The 25,409-nt window shown below is 43.5% G+C and overlaps 1 protein-coding gene across 6 annotated transcripts in view; it reads right to left on the bottom strand.

Moving 5' to 3' along the window:
* FAT1 (FAT atypical cadherin 1) overlaps window positions 1–25,409 on the bottom strand; it is a 235,408-nt gene that overhangs the window by 135,305 nt on the left and 74,694 nt on the right. For all 6 annotated transcript variants that reach the window (XM_066573420.1, XM_066573418.1, XM_066573422.1 and 3 more), the window contains exon 3: window positions 2,024–2,338. In XM_066573420.1, coding sequence (XP_066429517.1) covers window positions 2,024–2,338 — 315 coding nt within the window. The remainder of the gene's footprint in view (window positions 1–2,023; window positions 2,339–25,409) is intronic.

Here is a 25,409-nt window from a genome sequence, read left to right as displayed (position 1 = left end):
GCTCAGCACTGAGCCAATCAGGGGCAGCTCTCACTCACACCCACTCACATGCACTGCAGGCCGGCCGCGCTGAACTCCGTCTGCCGGGACAAGGTGAGTATATATATTTTTTTTATTTTTACACATTTCTGGATGAATTGCAGGGAAGGGCTTATATATTTAAGCCCTTCCCGACAATTCACCCTGCGCTCGCCCGCAGCGCACTGCTTTCAATGGAGCCGGCTGTATTGCCGGCTCCATTGAATTCAATGGGCAAACATCGTTCTTCTCTGCCACAGCTATTACAACTGTGGCAGAGAAGAATGATTTGTCTTCTATATGTTCTCAATGGGGTTGGCGCTGCTGCCGCCGGCCCCATTGAGCGCATATAGAGAAGAGAACAGGAATCGCAGATCGCACATAGGTGCGATCTGCGATTTCTGTTCTATAATTTATCGGACGAGCGCATAAAAAGCGCTCATGTGTCCGATACCATTGCAAAGCAATGGTTTTAAAAAAATCGCCGGACGCATGCGCATGCGCAAATCACGCTAAAAAACGCCCGTCTGACTAAGGCCTTAATCTGAACCTCCTTATCATCTCCAAGATTTTTCCCAGGCCGCACCAGTTTTCTGGAATGCGCTGCCCCAGACAATGAGGTTAATTCCCAATGACCACAGTGATAAGTGTGCACTAAAAACACATCTCTTTAGGAAAGCATATCACATCCCCTAATCTACCTTTTCTCAGTTTACACCTTTTCTACACTCCTCCTCAGAACCACAATCCCTTCATCCATCTCCTACACCCCATACACCCTAGAGCAGTCTTCCCCAACTCCAGTCCTCAGGGACCGCCAACAGGTCATGTTTTCAGGATTTCCTCAGTATTGCACAGGGGTTCTTACTATAGGATATCCTGAAAACATGACCTGTTGGTGGTCCCTGAGGACTGGAGTTGGGGACCCCTCCCCTAGAGCACTTCATAGCTGTACATACATAGATACCGACTGGTGAGCAGCTCATGCAGCTTTAGGCATACTGCCCTGTTTATATAAAAAATGGCTGGAGCACGATACAGAACAAGCATTTTAACCTTTTACATCTCCCCTATTTATTCACAGGTTGCAGGCTCTTGCAAGCAGGCCTTCACTCCTATTGTTCAAAAAGTTTCTAAATTTAATACTCTATGTAATGTCTAATTTTGTCTGTACATGTACCCTGTAATTTGTAAAGTGTTGGCACTACATAAATAAAGATGATTACTATTATGTTCAATGTAACAGGTTCCCTTTAAAAGGCTTCTTAGGGCTTTTATTCATTTCTTTTCTTTAACTCTCCTATTCATGAAGAGTAAGAGAACTTTTCAATTACATGTTTAAAAAAAAAAAAAAGAGATTACGCTCCCTATGGCGCTCGCTGAACTGAACATTGCTGAACTTAAATATTGCAGCGGTGCTCAAGTCCCCATGGCACCACCTCCTCTCACAGTCTGTACAATGTACGGGGCATCTATACACTGCAGACAGAGGTTATTTGCTGCAGCCAAGACTGGGGCCTCCTGTCCACGGGCGATATATCATTGCACTATCCGTGGCGATAATCCGCACGTGTGCAATGCAATGAGCGCTTTCCATAGGATAACTATGGAAAGCGCAGTCCGATGTACATAAGCGTAAAATCACCTTAATTGAAGAGACAGCTTATTTTTCATATATGTACACGCACACACATTATATATATATATATACATATACACACACACACACACACATATATATATACGCACATACACACACATAAGCCCAAAATGCCTTTAACAGCTCCTGGTTCATATAGATTGCAGCAGGTCTTGAAGTCCTATTTTCTGCTTTCTTATGTTCACCATCTATTCCCTTGAGACAGTTTTTCACGAATAGACACACTTTCTTCAAAGTTAAACTTTGTATTACTTTCTAAACCTACTTTTCCGGTTATGTGCTTTCACAATCTTGTATCTATAGATTTTGATGGAGCTGTTGGGAAAAAAAATGAATTTCACATACCTGTCTTTGGATTGATTGCAAAGAATCCCTGTGGGTTACCACTTGAAATCTTATAAGTCAACTTGTCATTAGAACTGGAGTCAGGATCAAAAGCAACAATCTGCACAACAGATAAATCCTTCGGTGAGTTCTCCATGACCTCTGGGTAATACATGGGTTCGGAAGTTTGTGGCGCGTTATCGTTGACATCTTCAATTTCAATGTATATCTCAATAAAGGAGGAGAGGGGAACAACACCACGATCGGTGGCATAAACAGTCAGCCAGTAATGAGAAGTCGTTTCACGGTCAAGATTATCCGCGGTCCGTATAATACCTGAATATTAAAAAAAGATAGAGTGCATGGTTAATGGAAATTCCAGCACTTAAGGTTAAGTATCAATTTCTAATTGCACTAAATACATATAAAGTACAAAGTATAATCCATCAGGCAGCAATAAAGTGATGCTAATGAAAACATATTAATATGCTGGAGGAGATTGGGGGGAGACAAAGTGACTCATCCCTGTTACTCAGGGCATTGCTTAAACACCATAGGATTATGGACTATCTCAGTGGTTGATTCTTTTAAAATGCTGTAATATATTTTGGACACTTCAAGAACTTTTGGAATAAGACCAAATGATACTTTAAGTAAGTGAACTTCATAAAGTGAATCCTTATAGATAGCTGTGCTGAGTGCAAAAGTTCACAGTACTGAGTGAGCCGAATTCATTGTCCTCGCCAGGAAAAGAATGTTCATCAGGACTCCAACAAATCCGAGATGAAAAAAAAAATCTACAGAATATGAATTCTTCCCAAGAAACAATCAAGTCTTTATACACATCAGGGTTCTGCATGTTACATAACATACAAGGGAGTTCCTCCATGGCCTGGACTAGGTCGCAGTCCTATTCTACAGCAATTACTTGTCGAGCATGAGCTCTGGCACACAACAACTATACTTTGGCAATATCAGGCCTGCATTGTTTTGTTGTTGGAACACAACCTCTTCCCCTAAATGCATTTAATATAAGTACTCCAAAGACTGGACTTTAAAATATAATTACCATGGCATGCCATTTTTCTTTTTCAAAGATGCTTAGATATATAGTATAATGTGTATAATTGCCTGTGGATGGGTCACATTTCCTTATGAAAAAGGTTTTGGTATGACTTATATCCCTAGTCATGTTACAAGACCTGTTATTATAGATCGGACTGACTTATAGGGTCGTTATTCAATAGGTGGCACTAGAGAGCCAGTTTTGTTCCTCTTGGATGAGAACTTATTTGCATACTCTTTTCCCAGGAAGCATAGCCTGGCCTACAAGAGCCCCTATGCCAACTAGGCAGTCTCCACAAGGAGAAACATTATCCCACTAGACTTACATTCAACATCCAGATATAACACAGATCTGCTTTGCTCCACTCGCTACAACTGTATCTGTAAAAGTCAACTGACTTATCCAAGGGTGATAAGAGTTTAATAAATATATGTGATGATACAAAGCCGTGTACACCTTTTTCAGTAATTATAGAAGTTATATAACAATATTAAGGGAAATCCATCCAAGTGGCAGAGACTTGCCACAATACCATATTAATTGAGTCTCTAAGTATGGACCTCTGCAGAAAAAAAATTGTACATATTTCTTTAGTACTAGAGTTGAGCGAACGTACTCTTCCGAGCTTGATGCTCGTTCGAGTTCTAGCGTACTCGATGGTGCTCGCTACTCTAGTGAGCATCACGCCGTGTTTGACCCCTCCCCACCGCTGGCGTGTCAGATTTGGCCCCTCCCCACTGCGCACATCAACGGTAGTTTGCGGCTGGCTTGGGGGAGAGAGAGAAGGAGAAGGGGAGAGGGGGAGAGAGAGAGAAAACAGGGGGGGAAAAAAAAGCTCGGCAACCGGCGGGTCCCATACAAAAATGCTCGAGTCTCCCATTGAAGTGAATGGGGTTCGTTACTCAAATAGAGCTCTCGAATTTTACGATAAGCTTGACTCAAATAACGAGGACCTGAGCATTTTGGTGCTCGCTCATCTCTATTTAGTACTACTCAATTTCCGTCACTAAAACTCACAACTTTTCACACAATGAGCTAGAGATCTCCAGCAACAGACAGTTTGGGAATTTGGTGGTGGTTCTGATCTTCTGACTAGTGAGGGGTACATTTTTGAAAAGTTCATTTTGACCGTATGATACGCTGAACTTAAAAAATTTGGTTTGAATTAGTCTGAACAAACCGTAAGTTCACCAAAACTCCTAAACTGCTATAGAACACAGTCAAAAAGCCATAAAAGCCTTCTATAACACTCTGAAAGTGTTATACAGGACTTTTATGTCTCTTAGGCCGCCTGCAGACGGGCAGAAATTCCGCGGCGGGATTCTCCGCAGAATTTCCGCCCCTGGACGCCTGCATAGGATTGCATTACAATACGCAATCCTATGCAGACGGCCGCGGTTTGACTACGTGAAATTACGCGTAGAAAACAAACCGCGGCATGCTCTAAATCTGTGCTCACAGAGCCCCTCACAGAAACGTCACTCACTGGCCACAGGCTCCGCTCTGCGCATGCGCCAGCTGCCCGGCAGCCGGCACATGAAAGAGCCGAAGCTACGGGAGCGGGTGAGTTCCGTGCTGCTCTCTGCAGGCGCTCGGGTCGGGTCCCACTGCGAGAATTCTCGCAGCCGGATCCGACCCTGCCGTCAGCAGGCAGCCTTAGACAGTGTTATACACATGTGTTTAAGGCTAGTTTTGAGCAAACCAAACCGGTAGAACCCTGTTTCAAGTAGAACTTTGCCATAAGCTCTGTTTTGGTTTGTTTCGAGGAAACTTTAACCCGAAACATGTTTCTACTGTTTCAGTTTGCTCAACAGTTCTTCTGACAAATATATCAATCTCAGAAGCTCTTTTTTGGCTGGTTTTCCCCTTCAATACAGAACTCCCTTTTACTTCTAGCAGCATTAAAGAAGTAAACCCATTAGACTCAATGTAAAGCATTGAACTTGATAACACTATATTCCTTGCGGAGCCTTAACTCTGCATGCTCCCAACTGCAAAGCGCTGAAGGAACCGTGATTAAATTAACCACAACCCGAACTCCCTTCAGAGAAAGTTCTCTATATCTATTTTTTGTTACCCATCAGATTAGAGGAGATCGGCAGTGGAGCATCTCGCAATGTTCTCGTTTGAGCTAATTAAAGTACTCTCACAATAAGCAGAGGCTTTTGTTGGATCACTGCTACCCAACTATAAAACATGTCTAGGCTGATAGATTTTTTCCAAATCCTGCATCCAGATCATTTAGCAGAGAGTCAAAAGGTGTTTATTTAAAGACAAAACGGTAAAAGCTTTTATCTGAAATATGTCAACGGAGATTTTTGGGAGGAGGGAGCCTCTCTTTGTCAGAGGAGAAGTGATTGTTCCGGCTCAGAAAAATGGTCAGCAGGCATGTTATACAGATAAATGGGAAGAGATGATGCAATTAGAGGATCTCGACTGAAGCTGCTTCTCGATTCAGCATGTTACTTCCAGTCCACAGAATCCTTTGGAAAAAGAGCAGACAGCTTCCACCGTCATCCCCATCTATGCCTATTTTAATAGCATGGCTTATTCCTGTCATCCTGCCGCTTCCGTTAGAACTTTAGGGTAATAGTTTTATAATTGGTGTACAGAAAAAGTGCAAAGTTAATAAAGCGTTCTTCATTAAATATATGATGGAGGGATATTGCAGGAGACCCCATAGATTATAGTCACATATGCAGCACTGCTCAATCATATATTATATACACTATCATGCACTACAGCGCTCCCCTTCATGGGTTAGACCTATAAAACTGCTGAAACTGTTCATCCTGGACTTTCTGGTTCATGAATATAATGTTAGCACTAAAAAAACTGCTCCTCTGATCTGTGCTGCATGCTCGGCATAAATCATAAAAAAATCTGAACAATTTATCTACTCTGCTATGCATCAGTATTTAATATTATGGATTATAATAGATGTAGCACAGTAAGGTACTGAGTATGGGAGTCTGGTAGACAAAACACAAAGTCTGTTCCGGTTTTCACAGATTGCGCCAAGCATGCAGCATCAGCCACAGCAGGGATGACTGCAATAAAGAAGACACCATGCAGAATTGACTGATATAGTATACTGATGATTTTCCTCCTGCTTCTGCAATATCCGCTTAATCTTCACTTCTCTTTGAAACAGAAGATTTACACATGTGAAATCAGCATGCCACATTAGCAGCCCAAGGGATTGGATTTCAACATCAGCTGTTAAAGACCTGTGTAGCTGCCATTCCCGATTGCTTAAAGCATTGTGGACAGCTTGACATTCTCCCCACTGCCCATCCATCACCATCCAACATCATACTAACCAACTATATAGACTGGGAAGAGTCAATATGATCACTCAAGCGAATCACAAGTTGGGTTTGTAGAACAGTTGGCCTGAGCCTAGAAGAGACTAGAAAGAAGAGCACTAACAGAAAAAAATTGAACATCTATGGGGACCTTTGGTGCACAAATGTGAACAAACGTAGAGCATGCTGCCTTTTTTATGCAAATGAGTCTGTTGAAATCAATGGGTTCTACTCATTACGTATTGTACTCGTAAGTTTTACGCAGAGCAAATACACCAGATTGAAGGCACCTTCAGACACAGATTCATGTCGTGGTTTTTAGAGGTGGAATCCACTTGGAAAACTGCACATCTGATTTTGCCATGTGAATGTATTGTTGTAAGATAGTTCAAAGAAGTGCCTGCAGGGGGCGTGAAAGCAGGCCTTCTGTATGCTAATCACTAGGGACAGTTGTACAGGTGTGTCTAGAGGAGTTAAAACCTCCAGACACATTAAGTAGCCTGCTGAAAGCCAGAGAGAGAGGCTGCAGCGGCAGCAACTGAGAGCCTGAGGTCAGCGCGGACCAAACTGGACCTGTCACGAGTCTGACAGGGTATGACGCCCTCTAGATGCCATTGCTGGGTAAAGTGATGGGGACCCTGCAGGTTGTGGACCCTGAATTTGTATTATATGTAATCCTTTCCCTATGTGAAAATAAACCGCAAAAATGGAAGTGTTGAAGCAATCCGTTCTCTATGAGAGTGGTGCCAACCATCTTGGATGAAGAAGATGACGGTCCCGGTGAGCGAGTAACCCCCAGGTTGCTTCAGTATTCTTACAGAGCAGTTGGATATAATTGTGAAAAGTGGTAAACTTTGTGTGTTGGCTGGTGGGGTTTGTGTGTGAGGGCTGATTTTTCATCCCAGTCTGACCCTGGATTCTGCACTATACCTACAGACATACTTCCTAAATAGTCTCTTGCTTTATACTGTATTAGACTTCCAAGAATCCATTGAAGCAAGATAGATATAAAGACAAAGTAATTGGGGTTAATCTTTCTCTGCTCAGTGCTTGCAATTCATGATTTTGTTCTCTTTCCCTCCTAAACAAGATGAATTATGACTTCCTTCGCTCTGTGCATGTACATAGTTGTAATGCTTTGAAATGCTCTAGGCTGGAAATCAAGCCATCATCATCAAACAATACCCTGGACATGCAACAACCCGTTCAGTGTATGATGCAAAAGCACCTAGAGATAAATCTTACAATGCTGCTCAGGTAAAAGGCTGATCCATCAATTCTGACGACCTGTCAACCTACAGTAATGGTCTATTAAACCTACACTGAGCTTTTGCTTGACTTCTATGGGAAGAATGTCCACTGTTGAGGAAAACCTCACCATTAGAGAGTAGTAGCATAAATAAAATGTAGTAGGCTCCCTTAAAAATATTGAAATACTAAAACATTAATGCTACTAAAACAATACCATATCAGATCTGCCCTGATTGTGTAAAGCAAACATTGAAGCACTCCCAAGACTGCTACTGGGCAAGGAAATAAAACTTGTCAGCTCTGGTTGTAACTACTATATCTATGTGTAATCTGTACATAAGGCAAATTATTTTGTTACCAAGGAGGCAGAAGGCAAATCGCATTATTTTACATGATTACGTGACTAAGGGTGGTTTCACTTCTGTGCTCGGGGCTCTGCTTTCCTGCACCATTCAGGGAGCAGGAAAGGGGAATCCCTGCAGCCGAACGTCTACATCTCTGGACGGAAATGAACAGCGCTGGATGGGCCCCATTAATTATAATCGGGTTCATTTGGTTTCCGCTCAACTGCCTCGATTTGGAACGGACGAAAAAACGCTGCATGCAGCATTTTTTCTTCCGGCATTTTTAGACAAATCTGTGATGGAACCTTTGACCGGAAGTTCCAACGCAGATGTGAAATCGGCCTTATACGCATACTATCTGTAACCTCCAACATTTGGAAATCTGAAATCAATTTGAATATCCACCACTGCACACCTTAACAAAAATGTTGAGGTTAAGCCATAGATACGCTCCTAACAGCTTGCCTGCTAGAGATTGCCACAGGTATGTAAGGGATTAAACTACTATAATGCTATGCATATGTGACTGAAGGATCTTCCAAGGAGGTCACATGATTTAGCGGAGTCCTGCTTTGCTGTAGTGAGCTGCCAGGAACCTTAAGCGAAACTCTGGTTTTAGGACAAAATTCTGTCTTGGAATGGAAGGAGAGGGTGTTATATTACCTTCTCTGCTGTCCTTTTGATTGGTCAGTTCCGGGCCCCGTTTTCGGCTATCCAAGATGGCCACAGAAATTTTCTAACCACCTGTTGCACACTATGCAGTGCTCTCTGACTGGTCTGCACTGATCAGGTGAGCAACTCTGGTCATATCAGACAGCCGGCATAATGCATTTGTATTCTAAAGCTACCAATGGACTGTGGAGAATAAGTATCTTGAAGGCCTATTGCGTTGGCCTTCTTGGACAACCATTGCCTGGAGCTGAGATTTTCAGAGGAGAAGCACAATTACATGTAATACACCCCACTTCCCAGGACAACTGTGTTGCTTTAAGTGCTATGCTGATTGGATGATGGACTGAGCTTATAATAAAGGTGTACATTTCAGTGAAGGCACATGAAGGTTTGGGGGATGTGCTCAATGCACGAAGTGGCAGGCACCTCTTCATGTATGCAGTGACCATGCGCTGGGGTAAATCTTACTAAGACTGACGCAGGAAATGCTGGGCTTAGTAAATTTCCCCCATAAAATGCAGACTCTGGGACCCATCTGCACAAAAAAACAGCAATGAGGCAAAAGTATCCAGTAGAGAAAGTGCCCAGATGGCTAAGCTATGGTGGTGTATATTCCCTTTAGTACCGTCTCCCATCGTCACCCCAGCACATTGGACAGTATTTGATCCAGTAAGGAGAGTGTCCACCCAAAGGCACTGCATTGAATTATTTTGTGGATAAAGACTGCTCCGAAATTGACTGCATATATCCACTACCTGAACAAGCTTACTTCAAATCTGGAACCTTCCTGGAACCAGAGTCTACAGATATACATTATTGCATATGGGGAACTCTTCAGCACGACACAGCAAGTAACGTTGCTACCCCTGGCCACGGTGGACTACATATTCAAGAGTGCACCCACGTTATTATGGGTGTTTGACTCTAAGGGAACTACCAGTTCTTAGCGTTGTACAAACATTATACACTTGTACACAATGTATATAAAATCATTTTTGCATTGCTTGCTTTTATCATTTCCGTTAGCATTTAGTAAACAATTGTTTGTTCTCCTGAAACTGGGTCCCGTTCCTCCATATACGGCATCATATCCTGCACCTGTCATAGGTGCAGGCTTACCACAGATAATGTGATTACAGCCATGAAGAGGACAATAGATCTGAGGAGGTACGTGACAAGGACATTAATATACCATGCAATGTCCTGTTCAGAATTAGGAGGTGGAATAATTGAGATCAGAGGCGTAACTTGAAACTGTTGAGCCCCGATGCCAAATCTGTAACAGAACCCCCAAATTACAATCATTTATATTACTGCTCTCCTCATATGGGAAAGAAAACCCTTCTGGGCTCCCTAAGGTCCCAGGTGTGTCTGCATTCTCGGCACCCCCCATACTTCTGCCTCTGGCTAAGGTATGGATTTATTTCAGCCAAAATAAAATAAACGACTGTCTGTTTTGTAGCCCATTTTGTCTATGTGAAAAAAACCTACACCATGAATCTTCTAAAGCATACCTATATGCCTTTTTAGAATAAACCACCGTGTGTGTACATGAGGAATAATCCTATTTCTGACCTTTATATGATTTGTATCCTGTAGTGTTCCCCATTCTCCCCTCTGCAGGATGTATGCCTGATTCTTCATTCTCTAGGGAATGGAGGGAGGAGCCTGGCAGCTGTGTTGTGTTCTATATTCTGGGACACAGAGAACTATAGACCCTGCTATATAACTGTCTGTAACACACGTAGACATAACATCATGTAGGAGTGTACAGCAATAGTGAGCAGTGTACGTGTGAATAAACAGCAGCAGATAACTCACCATTAGCTCCTACACCAAGTGTGTGTGTGACTGTCTCTTCCTCCTCCCATCTGCTTTCATACAGTTCAATGAGCAGGATGACACCCACCAGCACCCCCTTGCCACCTGCTCTGCCTTCTCTCATCTCCTTTCACTTATTTGAAAGCAGATTGTGTACAGCAAGCTAAGAGGAAAGGAGAACCCTAGTGGCCAGCACTTTAGATGGATTTTTGAGCACCCTTACCACCATGTGAAAGCCCTGTGGATGCTAGGCGTTTTCATCACTGCAGGGACTAAGGGAATCACTGTCAAAATAGACAGCGTGCAGATTTTGACTGCTTTTGGGACAGGGAAATACTGCTGAATGTCCTCAGTGGAAATTTCTGTGGAGCATTTCCGCATCCAAAAAGCAGTCAATATCTCACCCTGTCTATTTTGAAACAGCCCTGCCCATTTCCGCCACATGTAAACATACCCCAGCGATAATAGTGACCCCCCCTGCGCAGCCCGAGCAATATTAGTGACCCCCCACAGCGGCCCCCAGTATCACAGTGACACCCCCCCCCCCCAGCAGCCCCCCAGTATCACAGTGACACCCCCCCCAGCGGCCCCCCAGTATCAGTGACACACACCCCCAGCGGCCCCCCAGTATCACAGTGACCCCCAGCAGTGGCCCCCCAGTATCAGTGACCCACAGCAGTGGCCCCCCAGTATCACTGTGACCCCCCCACTGTGGCCCCCCAGTATTACAGTGACCCCCCTGCAGTGGCCCCGCAGTAGCACAGCGACACCCCACAGCGGCCCCCACCTCCTTGTGGAAGCACAGCTCCTCCTCGTGGAAGCACAGCTCCTCCTCTGCCCGCCGCGCCCTCCAGCAGCGCTGATAGCAGGTGCACACTGACATAAGTGTGCTGCCAGACACCTCCTCCCCCTGCTCTCGCGGAACCAAGTAGGAAACTTTGGGGGAGGGGGGGGAGGAGGATCCCGGCTGTACACTGACGTCACAGTGTGGCCAGAATGCATATTAACTTTTTTTCCCCCACTTCTGCCCTAATCTACAATTCCAGCAACCTGATTGGTTGTTTGGGTTGACTGATTCACCAAACAACCAATCAGGTTGCTAGAGTTGCTGATTAGGGCAGAAGTGGGGAAGAAAAAGTTAATATGTGGCCAGGGTGAGCAGCCGACGGCGACGCATGCCAGCAGGGAGGGCTCTGCGTGCCGCCTCTGGCATGCGTGCCATAGGTTTGCCACCACTGTTTTAGAGTATAAAGTAGACCCCATCACAGAGTAGAACCGAAAACATAACTTGTATTGTGAAATAAAAACAAAGGAAGTAGCCAAAATACACGGAAATATTCTAAATCCGAAGACACATAAATATATCTAGTATCAAATGGAAATCTGTCAACAGTGTGAGTTCAAACTATTTGTTTGTAACAACCTTCAGACGTTGCTAATACAGATCCCCACTTTTGCTGGGAAGGATCCTTGCACATTAGCCGATATATTGGGTTGTGCAATGATCTTTAGAGGTATATTCTCTTGCCTGGACAACTATAAATCCATCACGACTGGGATGAATGTCCTCGCAGATACTTTGAATCCACACTGTTGACATATTTATTTGATACTAGATATATTAGTGTTTATGTCTTCAGGTTTAGAATACTTCCTTGTCTTTTGGCGACTTGCTCTGCTTTTATGTCTTATTATCAATAAAAGTTACTTTTTAGGTTATCACATATGCAAACAGAATAGTTCATTATTTTTACCATGGGTTATGGTAATATAGAGGGCAAGAGAGCTGTGCTGTACCCCCTGAAAGTAAACATGGTGTGAAGTCATCTGATGTGGCATTCTCTTTTAGTGATGGTCTGGTGAAATAAACTGGATGCAGCAGGAAAGGTTGTATATTTATCACATGCAGATTTGAATTGATGGGCAGACTATTGCCTTACTGTATTATGCCATTTATAACGGAGACCTTTTTATTCGGCTATTGGCATATTCTGTCCTGTCAATCAGTTTTATGTTCCATGTGGATTTCTGAAGAATTCATTTTTGCGTTTATGGGAAGGAAAGTACTTCTACAATGACATGGGATAGTAAATCTAGGTCACTTATTCAACCATGGGAACATGCTTTGAAGAAAACTTTTATCAGACAGAGCAGACTTTGCGATATTAGAAAGTACTACTAGTGACGATGGACAAAGAAAAAGCAATAGCTCTATCTGTCACAATGTGAAATGACTATGAAGCTCCTCCAGAAATACCAGCTGGACTTACGCCTGCCATACTTCTACAGAGAGGAAAGAATCCAGTAAAAGTTTTTCCCCCACTGCAGGCAACTATGGCATATTACTGGTCGGGACCTGCCCACACAAACATGGTGGAGATATAAAAACAGCTGAGCCAGTTAATACGTCCATTACGTCTTGTACGTTTATTGTTGGACAACCCCTTTAAAGGGCTCGTTTCATGAAGAGCATAATCACCAGCAATCAACTAGACATTTTTCCTGCCAACTCTGTAATACAAGGACAGTGTTAGGCTTTATTCACACAGACGTTGCGATTTTCAGCGGTCCACAGTGCTCATTTACACAGCTGAGTGTGGCGTATATACACCGTAGCCCGGAATTCCATCAGCTAAACTCTCTCCCCCTCACTCCCTCCCTTTGCCAGCTGATCGTGGCAATAGAAGCTCCCATAAAAGCCTACGGGAGCTGCCAGCAAAGAAAGGGGGCAGTAGTTTAGTAGTGCTAGCCTCTGCTAAAGTCCCTCGCCCTCTCTCTTCCTCCACTTGCTGGCAGCTCCCATAGACTTCTATGGGAACTGCCGGCTGATCGCAGCCAAAAGATAGGGCAAGACCTATCTTTTCCAGCTGCGTGTACAAGTGGCTGGCCAGAACTGCCAGCATATATGCTATCTTTTCTGGACGTCCAATTTTATGCGCTGGAAAGTCGCCCATGTGAACGAATGCATTGGAATCCAATGTTTCAGATGGCCACAATTTTCAGCGGACCTTTGATCGTGGCAAAATAGCCAAGCTAAAACGTTCATGTGAATAAGGCCTTAAGTTGTGCTGCTGGGACCTGTTGTTCTATGGGTTTCAAGGAGCAAAACTTCACAGAAGTGGGATAATTGAGTCAGTTGGGTGTGGATTTTTCCAGCCAGTCAATCCCCACTGGTCTGCTGCACATATATACCAGTCACTATAGCTAGAGGATGCTGGTTTCCCTTCAACCTAACATAGTAACATAGTATGTTAGGCTGAATGAAGACAATGTCCATCTAGTTCAGCCTGTTTTAACCTACCCTTGTTGTTCCAGAGGAAGGCAAAAAGAAAACCCAGCGAGCCAATAAACTCCTATGGAGGAAAAAAATCCTTCCTGACTCCACAATGGCAGCCAGAGTAATCCCTGGATCAACATATGTGATAAACAACCCCGCTGGTCGGTCACCTAATGCTGTTATCCTGTAATATCGTAGCTTTGCTTTCACCCTAGTGTTGGCTTACTTGCATGTTGTTCTGTGTGTACAGTGACGTGTTCTGTTGGGTCTGTGCTGGTGGCCAGACATGTGGTATGAACAGTCCTGTTCTGTATTGCATGCTATCTCTGGCGTGTTGGTGTGAACTGTGTCCTGTCCTGCTTTGAATCGTTTACCATCCTGGGCGAGTTAGGTCTATATGTTCCAGTGTGCGGCCGTCCCTATTGGGACAATCACACAGCTTGCAAGCAGGATTTATATGGACTTGTCACGGGTTCGTGGGCTTAACTGTTTTGGCCACAATACAAACCAATACTACATACCATATCTATTCCATCTGTTTATGCGTGCAGGTTAACAGTGTATCAAAGTAGTTAACAGCCATAAAGGGCCTTTTACACAGGCTGATGACTGAATGAAAGTTCGTCCAAATTATTGTTGCTCATCATAATCACCCGAGCGATAAAATCAAACCAATTTTTGCAAAATTAGATCAGGTCTTCTGGATTCGATTTTTAGCAAAAATCACTATAAAGTCACTTTACAGATAAAATGCAAAGTGTGTTTGCGTTCTTTTGTGAATACGGCTCAGTTGTTAGCACTTTTGTCTTTCCGTGCTGGGGTCTTAGGTTCAAATCCCAACAAGGATAACATCTGCATGAACTTTGAAAAACCCATCCAGATGTTGCCCTTGGCTGGATTTCAACCTAGATCTCTGGTACTGCAAAGCAGCAGTGCTAACAACTGAGCCGCTGCATCTCTCACTTCCTGTTCCAGATGAGGAGAAGAAAAGGAAGAACAAACAAAAGCAGACATCAGAACTCCATACAAATGTTGCCATTGGACAGATTTGAACTTGGATCTCCAGCATTGCAAGGCAGCAGTGCCAACAACTGATCCACCATACTTGTCTCTTCTGCTCCAGGGAGGAGGAGAACAGCAAGCATAAACAAAGGGAACATTAAAAAACCCATCCAGATATTGTCCTTGGACAGATTTGAACCTAGATCACCAGCACTGCAAAACAGCAGTGCTAACAACCGAGCCAGTCAATTCATTGTTACAAGCCCTGTTGAAAGATCTAACATTGACTTGTAGGAATGCAGCCTTCCAATAGGTGGCGCTGCAGAGGTATTGTTCCATCTTCCCATTTGTATATTTCCCTTTAGAGCATGGGGGTCTTATAAGTTTCCTCACACCTTCTAGGTGCTCTCCTTAAGGAGAAACCACACCCTTCCTGACCCACTCGGAAGTCTTACAGGCAATGCATGTTGGGAAAAAAGTATGCAAAATAGCTCTTCCAGAAGGATGAATACTGTTTTAAGTAGCAACCCTGCAAGTCAATCCCCAACCCTAAGCCTTGCAAGGTGACTAAAGGATATAAAGCAAACGAGTACACCATGCAACGGGCGCTACAACTAAAAGCCATGGAAGGTGCACGGAATATTGTATCTTGATCTGGAAATGTTTTATGGATCTGCCTACAAGGCGAAAGCAGCCATTAACTTTGTCTTCCTCTTTTAGACGGCACCACAAATGAGTGGCCCTACAAAACAGTGTTAATCTGAAAATCCTTCTTCACAAAGAGCGGGGTCACATTAAAAACATTCTTTAGGCAGCTTGGGGAGTGTTTGTTAATGATTAACCAGGCCAGAGAGGTTTAGCACACAAAGGAATTCCACGCTGCAGCGCTCCCTACACATCCCGGATGCACAGCCCCATAGAGGCAGCGAACATGGCTATATCATGCTATGAGATGACATACAAAATAAACTGCCATGTGCAATCTCCATCGAAACCTCTTATTTCTCCCCATAGCAGTCCAATCCAGTCTTTTGGCTTTAAGAACACCACCAGACAGAAATACACATAAGTGGGTACTAAATATGGGTAGAGAAGGTTGCAATTCATCTGCCACTAATACTACGGAGGCCAAGGTGCACTGCACATTCCTGCCTTATCTAGTATCACAGATAATAAAAAACCCATAAAACCACCTTTTATTACAGGAAGGAGACAGACAGAAAATTACTCAATGCAAGTTCACAAGTCTATCAGAAAATCACACTGTAACAAAGCAGCGGCACGCTATTATCCACATTGGAAAGGAATTTAGGGCTTTTCAAACCTTCAAAACATTAATTTCTAAAAGTGATACATGATAATGATATTCCGGGGAAAGTACTGCAATCTGCACGTTCCGACACAAGCGAGCTGTATCCATTGGATAACATATGCTAACTGTACAGAGATGGAAAATAAACTAAAACTATACTAAGGAAATATGGTTCATATTGTAGGAAAATGTGACGGCAGCAAGGCGAGAAAAAACTCCAATGCAAACTATCAAAGCACGAGGATTGGATTTATTGCTTTTTTTTTTTCATTAAAGTGGTTATCCAGGCAAAAAAAAAAAAAAAGTTGGAAAGTTGCTCCCCAGGCTGTTTAAAAATAGAAAAGCCATAAGGTCTGTTTAGATGAGCCAATTTCAGAGTTCGCTCATGCAGACAGATATCGTTGGTTTATACAAACATGAAATCATTCATTTGTTTACATTCACTGAATAAGTGAATGAGATCAGCTGAATGATCGCTATTTAAACCCAATGATAAATGAATAAGCAAAAATGATTTCTAGTCCTGCATAAAATGAATAAGAAGTGACGTCGTTTAGTCGTTGGTTGCGTTTGGACCGAATGATTATTCATTTTCGCTCAAACAATTTTTTGAACAATAATCGTTCCGTGTAAATGGGCCTTTACTCATCTTATCCAATCCCCTTACTCTCCCTGATCCACTGCTGCTTTCCACTTCCTGCTGCATCGATGATGTCACTGACACCGGGGGCATGTGACAGCTGTAGCCAATCACCAGCTCACTTCAGCCAGTAATTCATTGCAGCGGTCACATGTCCCTGTGTATGAATGCCATCGCTGCTGCAGCTGGAAGTGGGGGTAGTGTGGGACCGGGCACTGCCGGAAGCAAAGCGGAGGGAGATCGGGTGAGGCGAGTATGGCTCCTTTTATATTTGCTGAGCTGCTTTGCATGTAGCGAGCTGGATTGTGCATTGTCAGTCTTACTAAAATGATTACCTCCAGTTAGAGTAGAACCATTTCAAAGTCCTATTGCAATGTACAGTACAAACCCCATTCCCTTACAGTGAAAAAACATCTGCAGCGGAAGATAGTCAGGCTGCAGTTTTTGGAATTCATTCTATTTGTTGCACAAATGTTGCTGATTTTTCATGTGTATTTCGTTTGTTGTAATGTGAATTGGATTTTGATGCAAATTGACTCCTCAATGTGTGAACATACTCTTAACACTTGATGAAGATAGATAGATAGATATGAGATGGATAGATAAATAGATAGATAGATAGATAGATAGATAGATAGATATGAAAAAAATGGCAGGCCATGGAAACATCTCGGTATGTAATAGTGGTGACCATGTCTACTTCGAAAGGTCTTGGTATCAAAATTGTTCCATCCACAGAGAAATTCACTTCCCTTTCCATAAATTCACCACTGTGCAAAAGGATTATCAATTCAACAATACTGACCCTATTGATCCCTATCGTCTACACGGACCTGAGACGAGACGGAGATCCAACCCCAAAAAAGGGCAACCCCGTCTGGGATCTGTCTTTATAGCAAAGCCCCTAACAGACCCTATAGAACCAAATAACTGTGAATTACCTATATGTTTCACTAAAAAAATTGGCTCATCGGTGGAATGGATGTTACAGAAGCCAGCCATATGCAGTCTGCTGGGATTGTTTATATGAACCACATTATGCAGGACTGCCATATGTAGCTAATGGAGCCCATTGCATTAACCATGGTTTGTGGCCCACTTGTTTGTCCACTAACTTCTGCCAAATCTATTCTCCTGATGAGCCAAGTTACTTGGCCAGTATTGTTTTCTTGGGCTAAGGCCTCATGTCCACGGGGAAAATCAGGCCCGCTACGGATTCTCCAGGGAGAATCTGCAGCGGGTCCCTCCTGCCCCGCGGACATGAGCGCTGAAAATAAGAATAAATCAGAATAAACTTACCTCTCGCACGCTCCGGATACTTCCTTCGATGCGGCGTCATCTTCTCTGCGTCGCGGCCGGATCTTCTTTCTTCGGCCCGGTGGATGCGCAGGATGACGTCGGTGACGTGCCCCGCGCATGCGCCGTCCCGAAGCAAAATGATCCGGCAGCGACTGAGAGAAGATGACGCGGCGGCGAAGAGAAGAAATGGAGTGGGTGAGTAAAATCTGATTTTTGTCTCCCGCGGATCCGGACGGCTTCCATAGGCTTCAATAGAAGCCCGCGGGAGCCGTCCCCGCGGGAGACCCGCATGAAAATGGAGCATGGTCCAGATTTTTTCATGCTCCATTTTTTTTAAAATCACTTTTATTGACCATCCGCGGGTATTTATCTACCCGCGGGTGGTCAATGCATCCCTATGGGATGCGGATCCGCGTGCAGGAGAAGAGTTAAAATCCGCTGCGGATTTTAATTCTTCTTTTGCCCGTGGACATGAGCCCTAAAACTTACCAACAAAAATGTTAAAAAGTCCAGTCCATAAAATGTTTCAAGGGTAGTACTGTATATAGTTTTATTACTTTACAAATTACACAAACACTAAGATTTAACTGCATTTAACCGTCTGACTTCCTGATCGATGACAGAGGTTTATGGAGGCATGTCTATACAAGTACTCCAACTAGCAAGAAACTATTTTAATACCTAATTCCGTCCATATCTGTGCCTTCCCTCCCCCCTCTGGTTCTTTGGAAAGGATATAAATGGCAGGCCTTTCTTCGGTAACTGCTAATGCCCTATTGAACTGTGCAGTCATGGAAAGGACACCTCAGTGCATGAAGGTTCAAGGGGCAAGGTCAGGCCAGGCTATGGACAAGCTAGAACACATGACTGCCCAGTGTGCACTAAAGAAACTAGGTAGCAAAGTGAACTCAAAGATATGTAAAAGGATAACTAGATGGGTAAAGTCCATACTGTTTATGGCATTATGTACCCTTTTTCCCCCCATTTTCAAAAATGATAGAGGCTATGAAAATAATCAGGAAGGAAAAGGGAGGTCAAAAGTTTTTGCAAGGAGCCCGTCATTGTGTTAAATCAGCCATGGTGGATTCCATCAATTACAATTGGGTAACAACACTGGTCTTGGACATAAATGTCAACTAGATCAGAAATAAATCTCATATCTATTGGGACGTCAGTGAAGATAGCTATCATATGTCTGGCAGCTATTTTATGTTTATGGCCAACTTAACCTACTAAACTGCCATTAGCATAGTCTTTGTTAATGTCATGGTAAACAGCTGAGTAATTAATTACAAGGATTTACAAGACTATCAATAGGAGTCTAGTGGTGGCTTTACGTGGGACAACTTTGGCCAAAAATTTGCTCAGATGAGCGATTCTCACCTGGAGGGTTCAGAGCGAGAAATTGCTCGTTAGTCGCTTCGACTCTCATTCAATGTAAACAGGCAATCGTTCATCTTTAAATGACTGCCTGTTCACAGTGAATGGATTTGGGGTCTGGAAGAGATCTCTGGCGTGCTACACCTCCACTCACTGAAGGACTATTGTTGCTGTGGTAAACCATGGGGACGATAGTCGTTGGGACAACTGTTTGGCACATAAGTCTTGTGTAAAGTAACCCTAAACTGCCATACAGTCATCACCTATAGAGCTATAAAGATGGTGTCACGTCCAAATATTAGCTGCACATCAATTATGAAACGCAGTAAAATATTGTAGTTTTAGGGTGGTGTCTTTTTTTTTACTTTTATGGTTTTTTTGGGGTCGATGGCATTTTATAAAATTTGCAGCATGCCCTAGGTATGGCATTTTTTCTGCCGTAGGAAACAAAAAGAAAACCATGTGTATACAAAAAAGTGAAAAACACAAAGCAGCTCTAAAAAAAAAAACACAAAACCTTTCTAAAATTGACCAAAAATTATGGAAATAGGGCTTCTTTGTGCATTTTTTAGGCACAAAAAGACTATTTTGTGAAGGAAGCCAAAGGGTGTCTGTACACAGGAAGATCAGGTGCCCGTGGTAGTGAGTGCCACTGACAATGTTTATGTTGATCGATACTCCTTAATACCAATACACATTTGTAATGTGGGGATTAGCATTCGTTCCTGGGATTATTCGTCCCAATACAGAATGCACTTACGAGCAGCACAGTTCCATGGGGAGAGGTCCTTCCATACAGCAAGCACTCTTATAAACAGCCCAATGAGCCAATAAACAAGTGTTTGCTTGCCTCATCAGCATATTCACGCGCCTGACAATCAAGCAAACAAACACTCTTAGCAATGTTTGTGTTCAAGCATCGGGCTGTGCGGTAGGGCCGTTGGGCTTCCTTCACACAGCTTTGTTGTGCCCTTTTTGTCCTTGTAAAAATATGCACCATGAATTTTAGGTTTTTTTACAAATGTTCTGTGAGTGGTTTTTTTTTTTAACCTGGAAAAACAAAAGTGGCAAAAACGCTAGGAAAAAAATTCTAAAATTTGCAACTTTCATTGAAGTCAACAATCACATTGCAGAAAGGTCGCAGATTCCGTGTCATCGCTAGACAATGACCCGGGAAAAGCAGAAGTAAAAAAAAAAATCTGTACTGCGCATATCCAGCGGCTTATCGTGCGGACCATCCGCAGTACAGATGAAAACGAAAGTAAGCAGGTAAGCGCGGACGCCACTGCTGCTAGCCCTAATAGGGTAAAAGTCTGGAATAATCTAATGTTTATAAAAAAAAAAAGGAAAGGCCATTTTCATGATTTTAATTTAGTATGTATGGGCATCTCTATACTGTGGGTACCCCTTCAAAAATCTTAGTAACATATATTACATCTCCTCTATGTGAGCGTCAGGCTTTCATTGAATGTTGCTGACATGTTCTTTATTATGTACAGTATGTGAGCACACGGTATGATTAAAGGGGTTATCCAGTTGTAAACTATTGATAGCCTATCCTCAGAATAGGTCGTTAATATAAGATAGGTCGCAGGACAGTCTCCCAGCACCCCATGTCGATCAGTTGTTCTTTGGGACGATACACTTGTGCAATGAGCTGATTTTTGCAGAACGCTGACAGCTTCATTCCCACTCCAGTGGCCAGTGGTATTACAGGCAGAGTTCCCATTCAATGTGGCCTCTGCTTGCAATACCACACGGTGCCACTACAATGGGAACGGAGCTGTCCACTTCCTGTAAAAATCAGCTCAGTGCTGGCCTGACTAACAGGTGAATGGTGGGGATCCTAGACGACCAATCTGGACTGGTGTACTGTTGATGAACTATCTCTTCCACGCTGTGAATACATAGTTGTTCATACATGAACAACTGCCTGTTTACACTGAGCGAAAACTCACTCATTAGTCCCTTCATTTTAATGAGCTGCGACGAAGTGACTACTGAGTAATTTGTAGCTCACTACCCTGTTGGTCCCATGTTTACACAGGTCAACTAGTGCTCAAAATCAGTTGTTTGAGCAATTTTTGGCTGGTAGTTGCTCAGTGTAAAGTCACCGTAGCACCAGCATACAGTGATCACACAAGAGCTCCATACATAAATGTATTAATAGGCTAATATCAGGGCAGTACAGCGTTGAGACAATTCTACTGTACGGATAATATTGGAACGGACGATGATCTCAAGCTCTGTGTGCCAGGACATTTGCCCTATTCAGCAATAATGCCTGATGCACCCCTAAGGCTGGCCCTAGTAATGACATCCCATCAATTTCAGTCCAGCCTGACAGTTTTTGGGGGAACATACTTGCTCTATTGTCTAGTTATTATGGGGATCTTATTGGAAGCCTTCTACAAGTAAAGAATCTGTTTACTTACTACCAGATCCCAATTACACCCAATACCCTATGCAGATGGAACAACTTTAGACAAACGTGAAAACACAGGAATTCAAAGAAAACTAGTAAGAGAATCCCTCTGCTGTGCTTCGCCCCCTCAGGCACTGAACTAGATACAACACAGTCTATCAGTTTTACCTGGACACAGTGTTCTTCTATGTACACTGCAATACTAGGGAGAAGAAGTTATTTCCCCCGAGACTGTAAGGACAGAACTGCTGTAGGCATACATCCCTTCTGCACTATACCGAGGGTCACCAGCTGGCAATGATGGCTGACGCTGAGACGCGAGAAAGTTATTCTGGAGACGCCAACAAGTGTTTCACTAGCTGAAATTATTAGAAGGAATTACCATGGAAAATTGTAGTTTTCATTGGAGTTTCTCTGTTATATGGAATGGCCTAAATCGCAATCCACTAATGTAATGATATTATTGGAATCACTCCCTGTAACCTTGGGAGCCTTCCAGTAATAACACCGAGAGTCGAGGGATTCTCAAGTTTCCCACAGTTGCCCTGCAAAACCCTGTAGAACAGTCTACGGTCTGAGAATAAACGCCAGATCATGGGGTATTATCCTAAGAGGGCTCAATGACTGCAGTCATTGGCAACATTACCAATCTTCCCTGAAATCTCCCGTGAACCAACATTAAGAAGAAGTGGGGTTTATGCTAAGTGGCATCAAAAGGGTAGATGGGGGCAGTGCACAAAATGCTCTGTGATTTGGGGTTCAAATTTCAACAAGTATTTTATATGAATTACTATTTAATCAACGTGACCAGCTTATAAAACCAATGTTCATGTATCCTACTAGTAAATAAACAGGGTTCCCAATTCAGGATCCTCATCTATTGGTCAGTGGAGAGCAACTACAGAAACCGCCTTGTCCTGCATTATGCAAAAAAAACTGTGATATACATGGAGAATTGCATTACACCCTCCTTGGTGGCACTGTCGGATAATTGAACACTAAGGGCCCTTTCACACGAGCGGAATATTTCTGCATTTTGCAGCTAATAAGGCAAAAAATTCTGCACCAAAATCTGCATGTATACATGGGGGTAATGGGAGTGGAAATGCCAGAAGCAGATTTGGTTGCATCTCCAGATGGAGAACGCGGAAATATTCTGCCCAATTGAAACAGCCCTTAGACTGCGGTCACAGGGGGCGTACATCCCACGGAAATCTTGCCAAATGACTGCAGCGGGACCGCACAGAAATTCCATGAGATTTCCGTGGCAGAAAGCAAGATTCAAAGCACCCAAGAATCCCGATAGTGGAAATAAGACCATTGAAATTCCGCCCCATGTAAACCCAGCCGTAGGTTGACTTCACACAAGGCGTATTCTCTGCAGACAAACAGCAGAAAATAGTCAGCATCTATAGTGGCTAAATCCACATCTAAGGGCTTCTTCACATGGGCGTATGCACAACTATGCTTGCCGCTACGGAGCGCAGTTGCACATGAACAAGGTAACAATCTTGTTTTTACTTCCAAACTCTGCGCCATTCCATGCAAATTTGAAAAGAAAGAGCAGAAAGATAGGTCCAGCCTTATCATTCTCGCATGTAGGTTTAACACCCGAGAATCCAGATAGTGGAAACAAAGCCATTAATATCGATGGTTTCAATTTTTCCCGTTATGCGGCCGCGTTTTAAATTGCGAATCAGCTGCAGAATTAAACCCTTGTACTTCATCATAAATAGACATGATGCCGATTTGGAATCCACTGAGTTTTTCAAAAAACACTGCAGATTCATTGTGGAAAATCTCAGCACCGTGTAAAAGAGAATTCTGAGATCTCCTCCACATGGCTTGTGCCGTAAACGATGTGCGATTCTGTCAGGGGAGATTCCGCAGCATTTATTGCCCGTGTGAAGACGGCCTTACTGCCAGGTTTCCCAACAGAATAGAGCTGATTGCTGCAGGTCCCTGCAGGCGGATGCTTTGTGAACGTATTACTGTCAATGGACTCTTCTAACAAGCAGTGTGGTAAGCGTAGTTCGATAATATTCTATTATTATTATCATTATTTATTTAAGGCTTCGTTTACATCTGCATCAGAGGCTCCATCACAGGACGAAATAGCCGTGCATGCAGAGCTATTTCATCCAGCAAAAGGCATAATAGCAAATGGATGGAACCCATTATAGTCAATGGGTTTCATCTGGTGTTTGAGTCCGGCATATGCTGGATTCGGCACTTCCGGGTTTACTGTTGCTCGCTCCCTAGGAAGGAGCTAAGCAACAGAATAAATCTATGCAAATGTGAATGAACTCTTGAAACGCTATTAATTCCAGGGAGCTGCACATATAAAAATGGGTTTAAATGGGAGGACCCTGCCCGCAAGCCTGAAACCAACAAGGGAAGGGGGAAGGAGACAGTAGGTGAGGGTAGAAACGACTCATATATGGTGGCACCAAATATATAACTTGAATTGCGGCTCTCGCGCTTGTCACTAGCGCGGGCAATCCGCTACTCAATTTGCCCATAGATGTGTGTGGAGATTCCTTTGCTCCGTTCACACAGGTGGATTTAATTTGTGGACACAATGTGCCGAAAATAAAAATCGCAGAATGCTCTATTTTAGAGTGGGCTATGCACAGATGGCTTCCATCGAAGTCAATGGAAGCTGTCCATCTTGCAGCCCTTCCGCAATGAACATTTCAGAATGGTCCCGGGTTCTGTGTCATCGCGACTGCGCGGGAAAATCTGTACTGTGCATGTGCGCTGGCGGCACATCCGCAGTACAGAAGAAAAGACAGGTAAGCAGGTTCGTCAACAGCGGACATGGGCGGATTCCGTGCGGGATTCCCAAAGCGGAATCGGTGCGTGGCGTGTGCAGGCGGCCTTACTAAAAGTTGACATCACTTTCAAGTTTCTGCTTTCAGCTTCCAAAGCGCCTCGGAAAAATGGTGCATAGAAACTGATAAGGCTATATAAATCTATAAGGATGGTTTCACGCCTGCGTTGGGGATTCTGCTTTCCTGCTCCACTCAGGGAGCAAGAAAGGGGACTCCCCACAGCCAAATGGCTCCTTCTCTGGATGGAGCTGAACAGCACTGGATGGGACCATCTGCTTTCTGCCCAGTTGGACGGCTTTTGGGTGGAAGAAAAAGCGCTGCATGCAGCACTTCTTCTGGTATTTTGAGCCGGATTCGTGACAGAACCCCAAGCTGGAGGTTCCGACGTAGATGTGAAACTAGCCTAAGAATTGTACTAAAAATGCAAGCTATATTAATACACTTTATAAACTGAGGGCATTTAGCATTCAAACAATGAGGGCTTTCCTTATGTCCAGTGTGGATTTCATTAAGCCCTGTGCAGGAGGGGGTTTGGTGGAGTTTACAAAAGATGTAGGTCATAAAAGACAAAACATGGGTGGGACAAAGTTCCATCTCTGTACCTGCCAGCTTGCTTCACTCAGCAGGATGATGAAAAATGCCTAGGCTGCTTCAGCAGATTCCCGGCCGCAGCAAAACAAACATGTTTGTTTTACATCAAAGGGGGCGAAGTGGTTTAGAAAAAGCTATAGAAATTAAATACTGATAAGTGCATAATATAAAGTACACAACAAATT

Source organism: Eleutherodactylus coqui, chromosome 7 (assembly GCF_035609145.1).
Source record: "Eleutherodactylus coqui strain aEleCoq1 chromosome 7, aEleCoq1.hap1, whole genome shotgun sequence".
Taxonomy (NCBI): Eukaryota; Metazoa; Chordata; class Amphibia; order Anura; family Eleutherodactylidae; genus Eleutherodactylus; species Eleutherodactylus coqui.
Note: the sequence above shows the minus strand (reverse complement) of the source record. Positions and strands in the feature narration are given on the sequence as shown.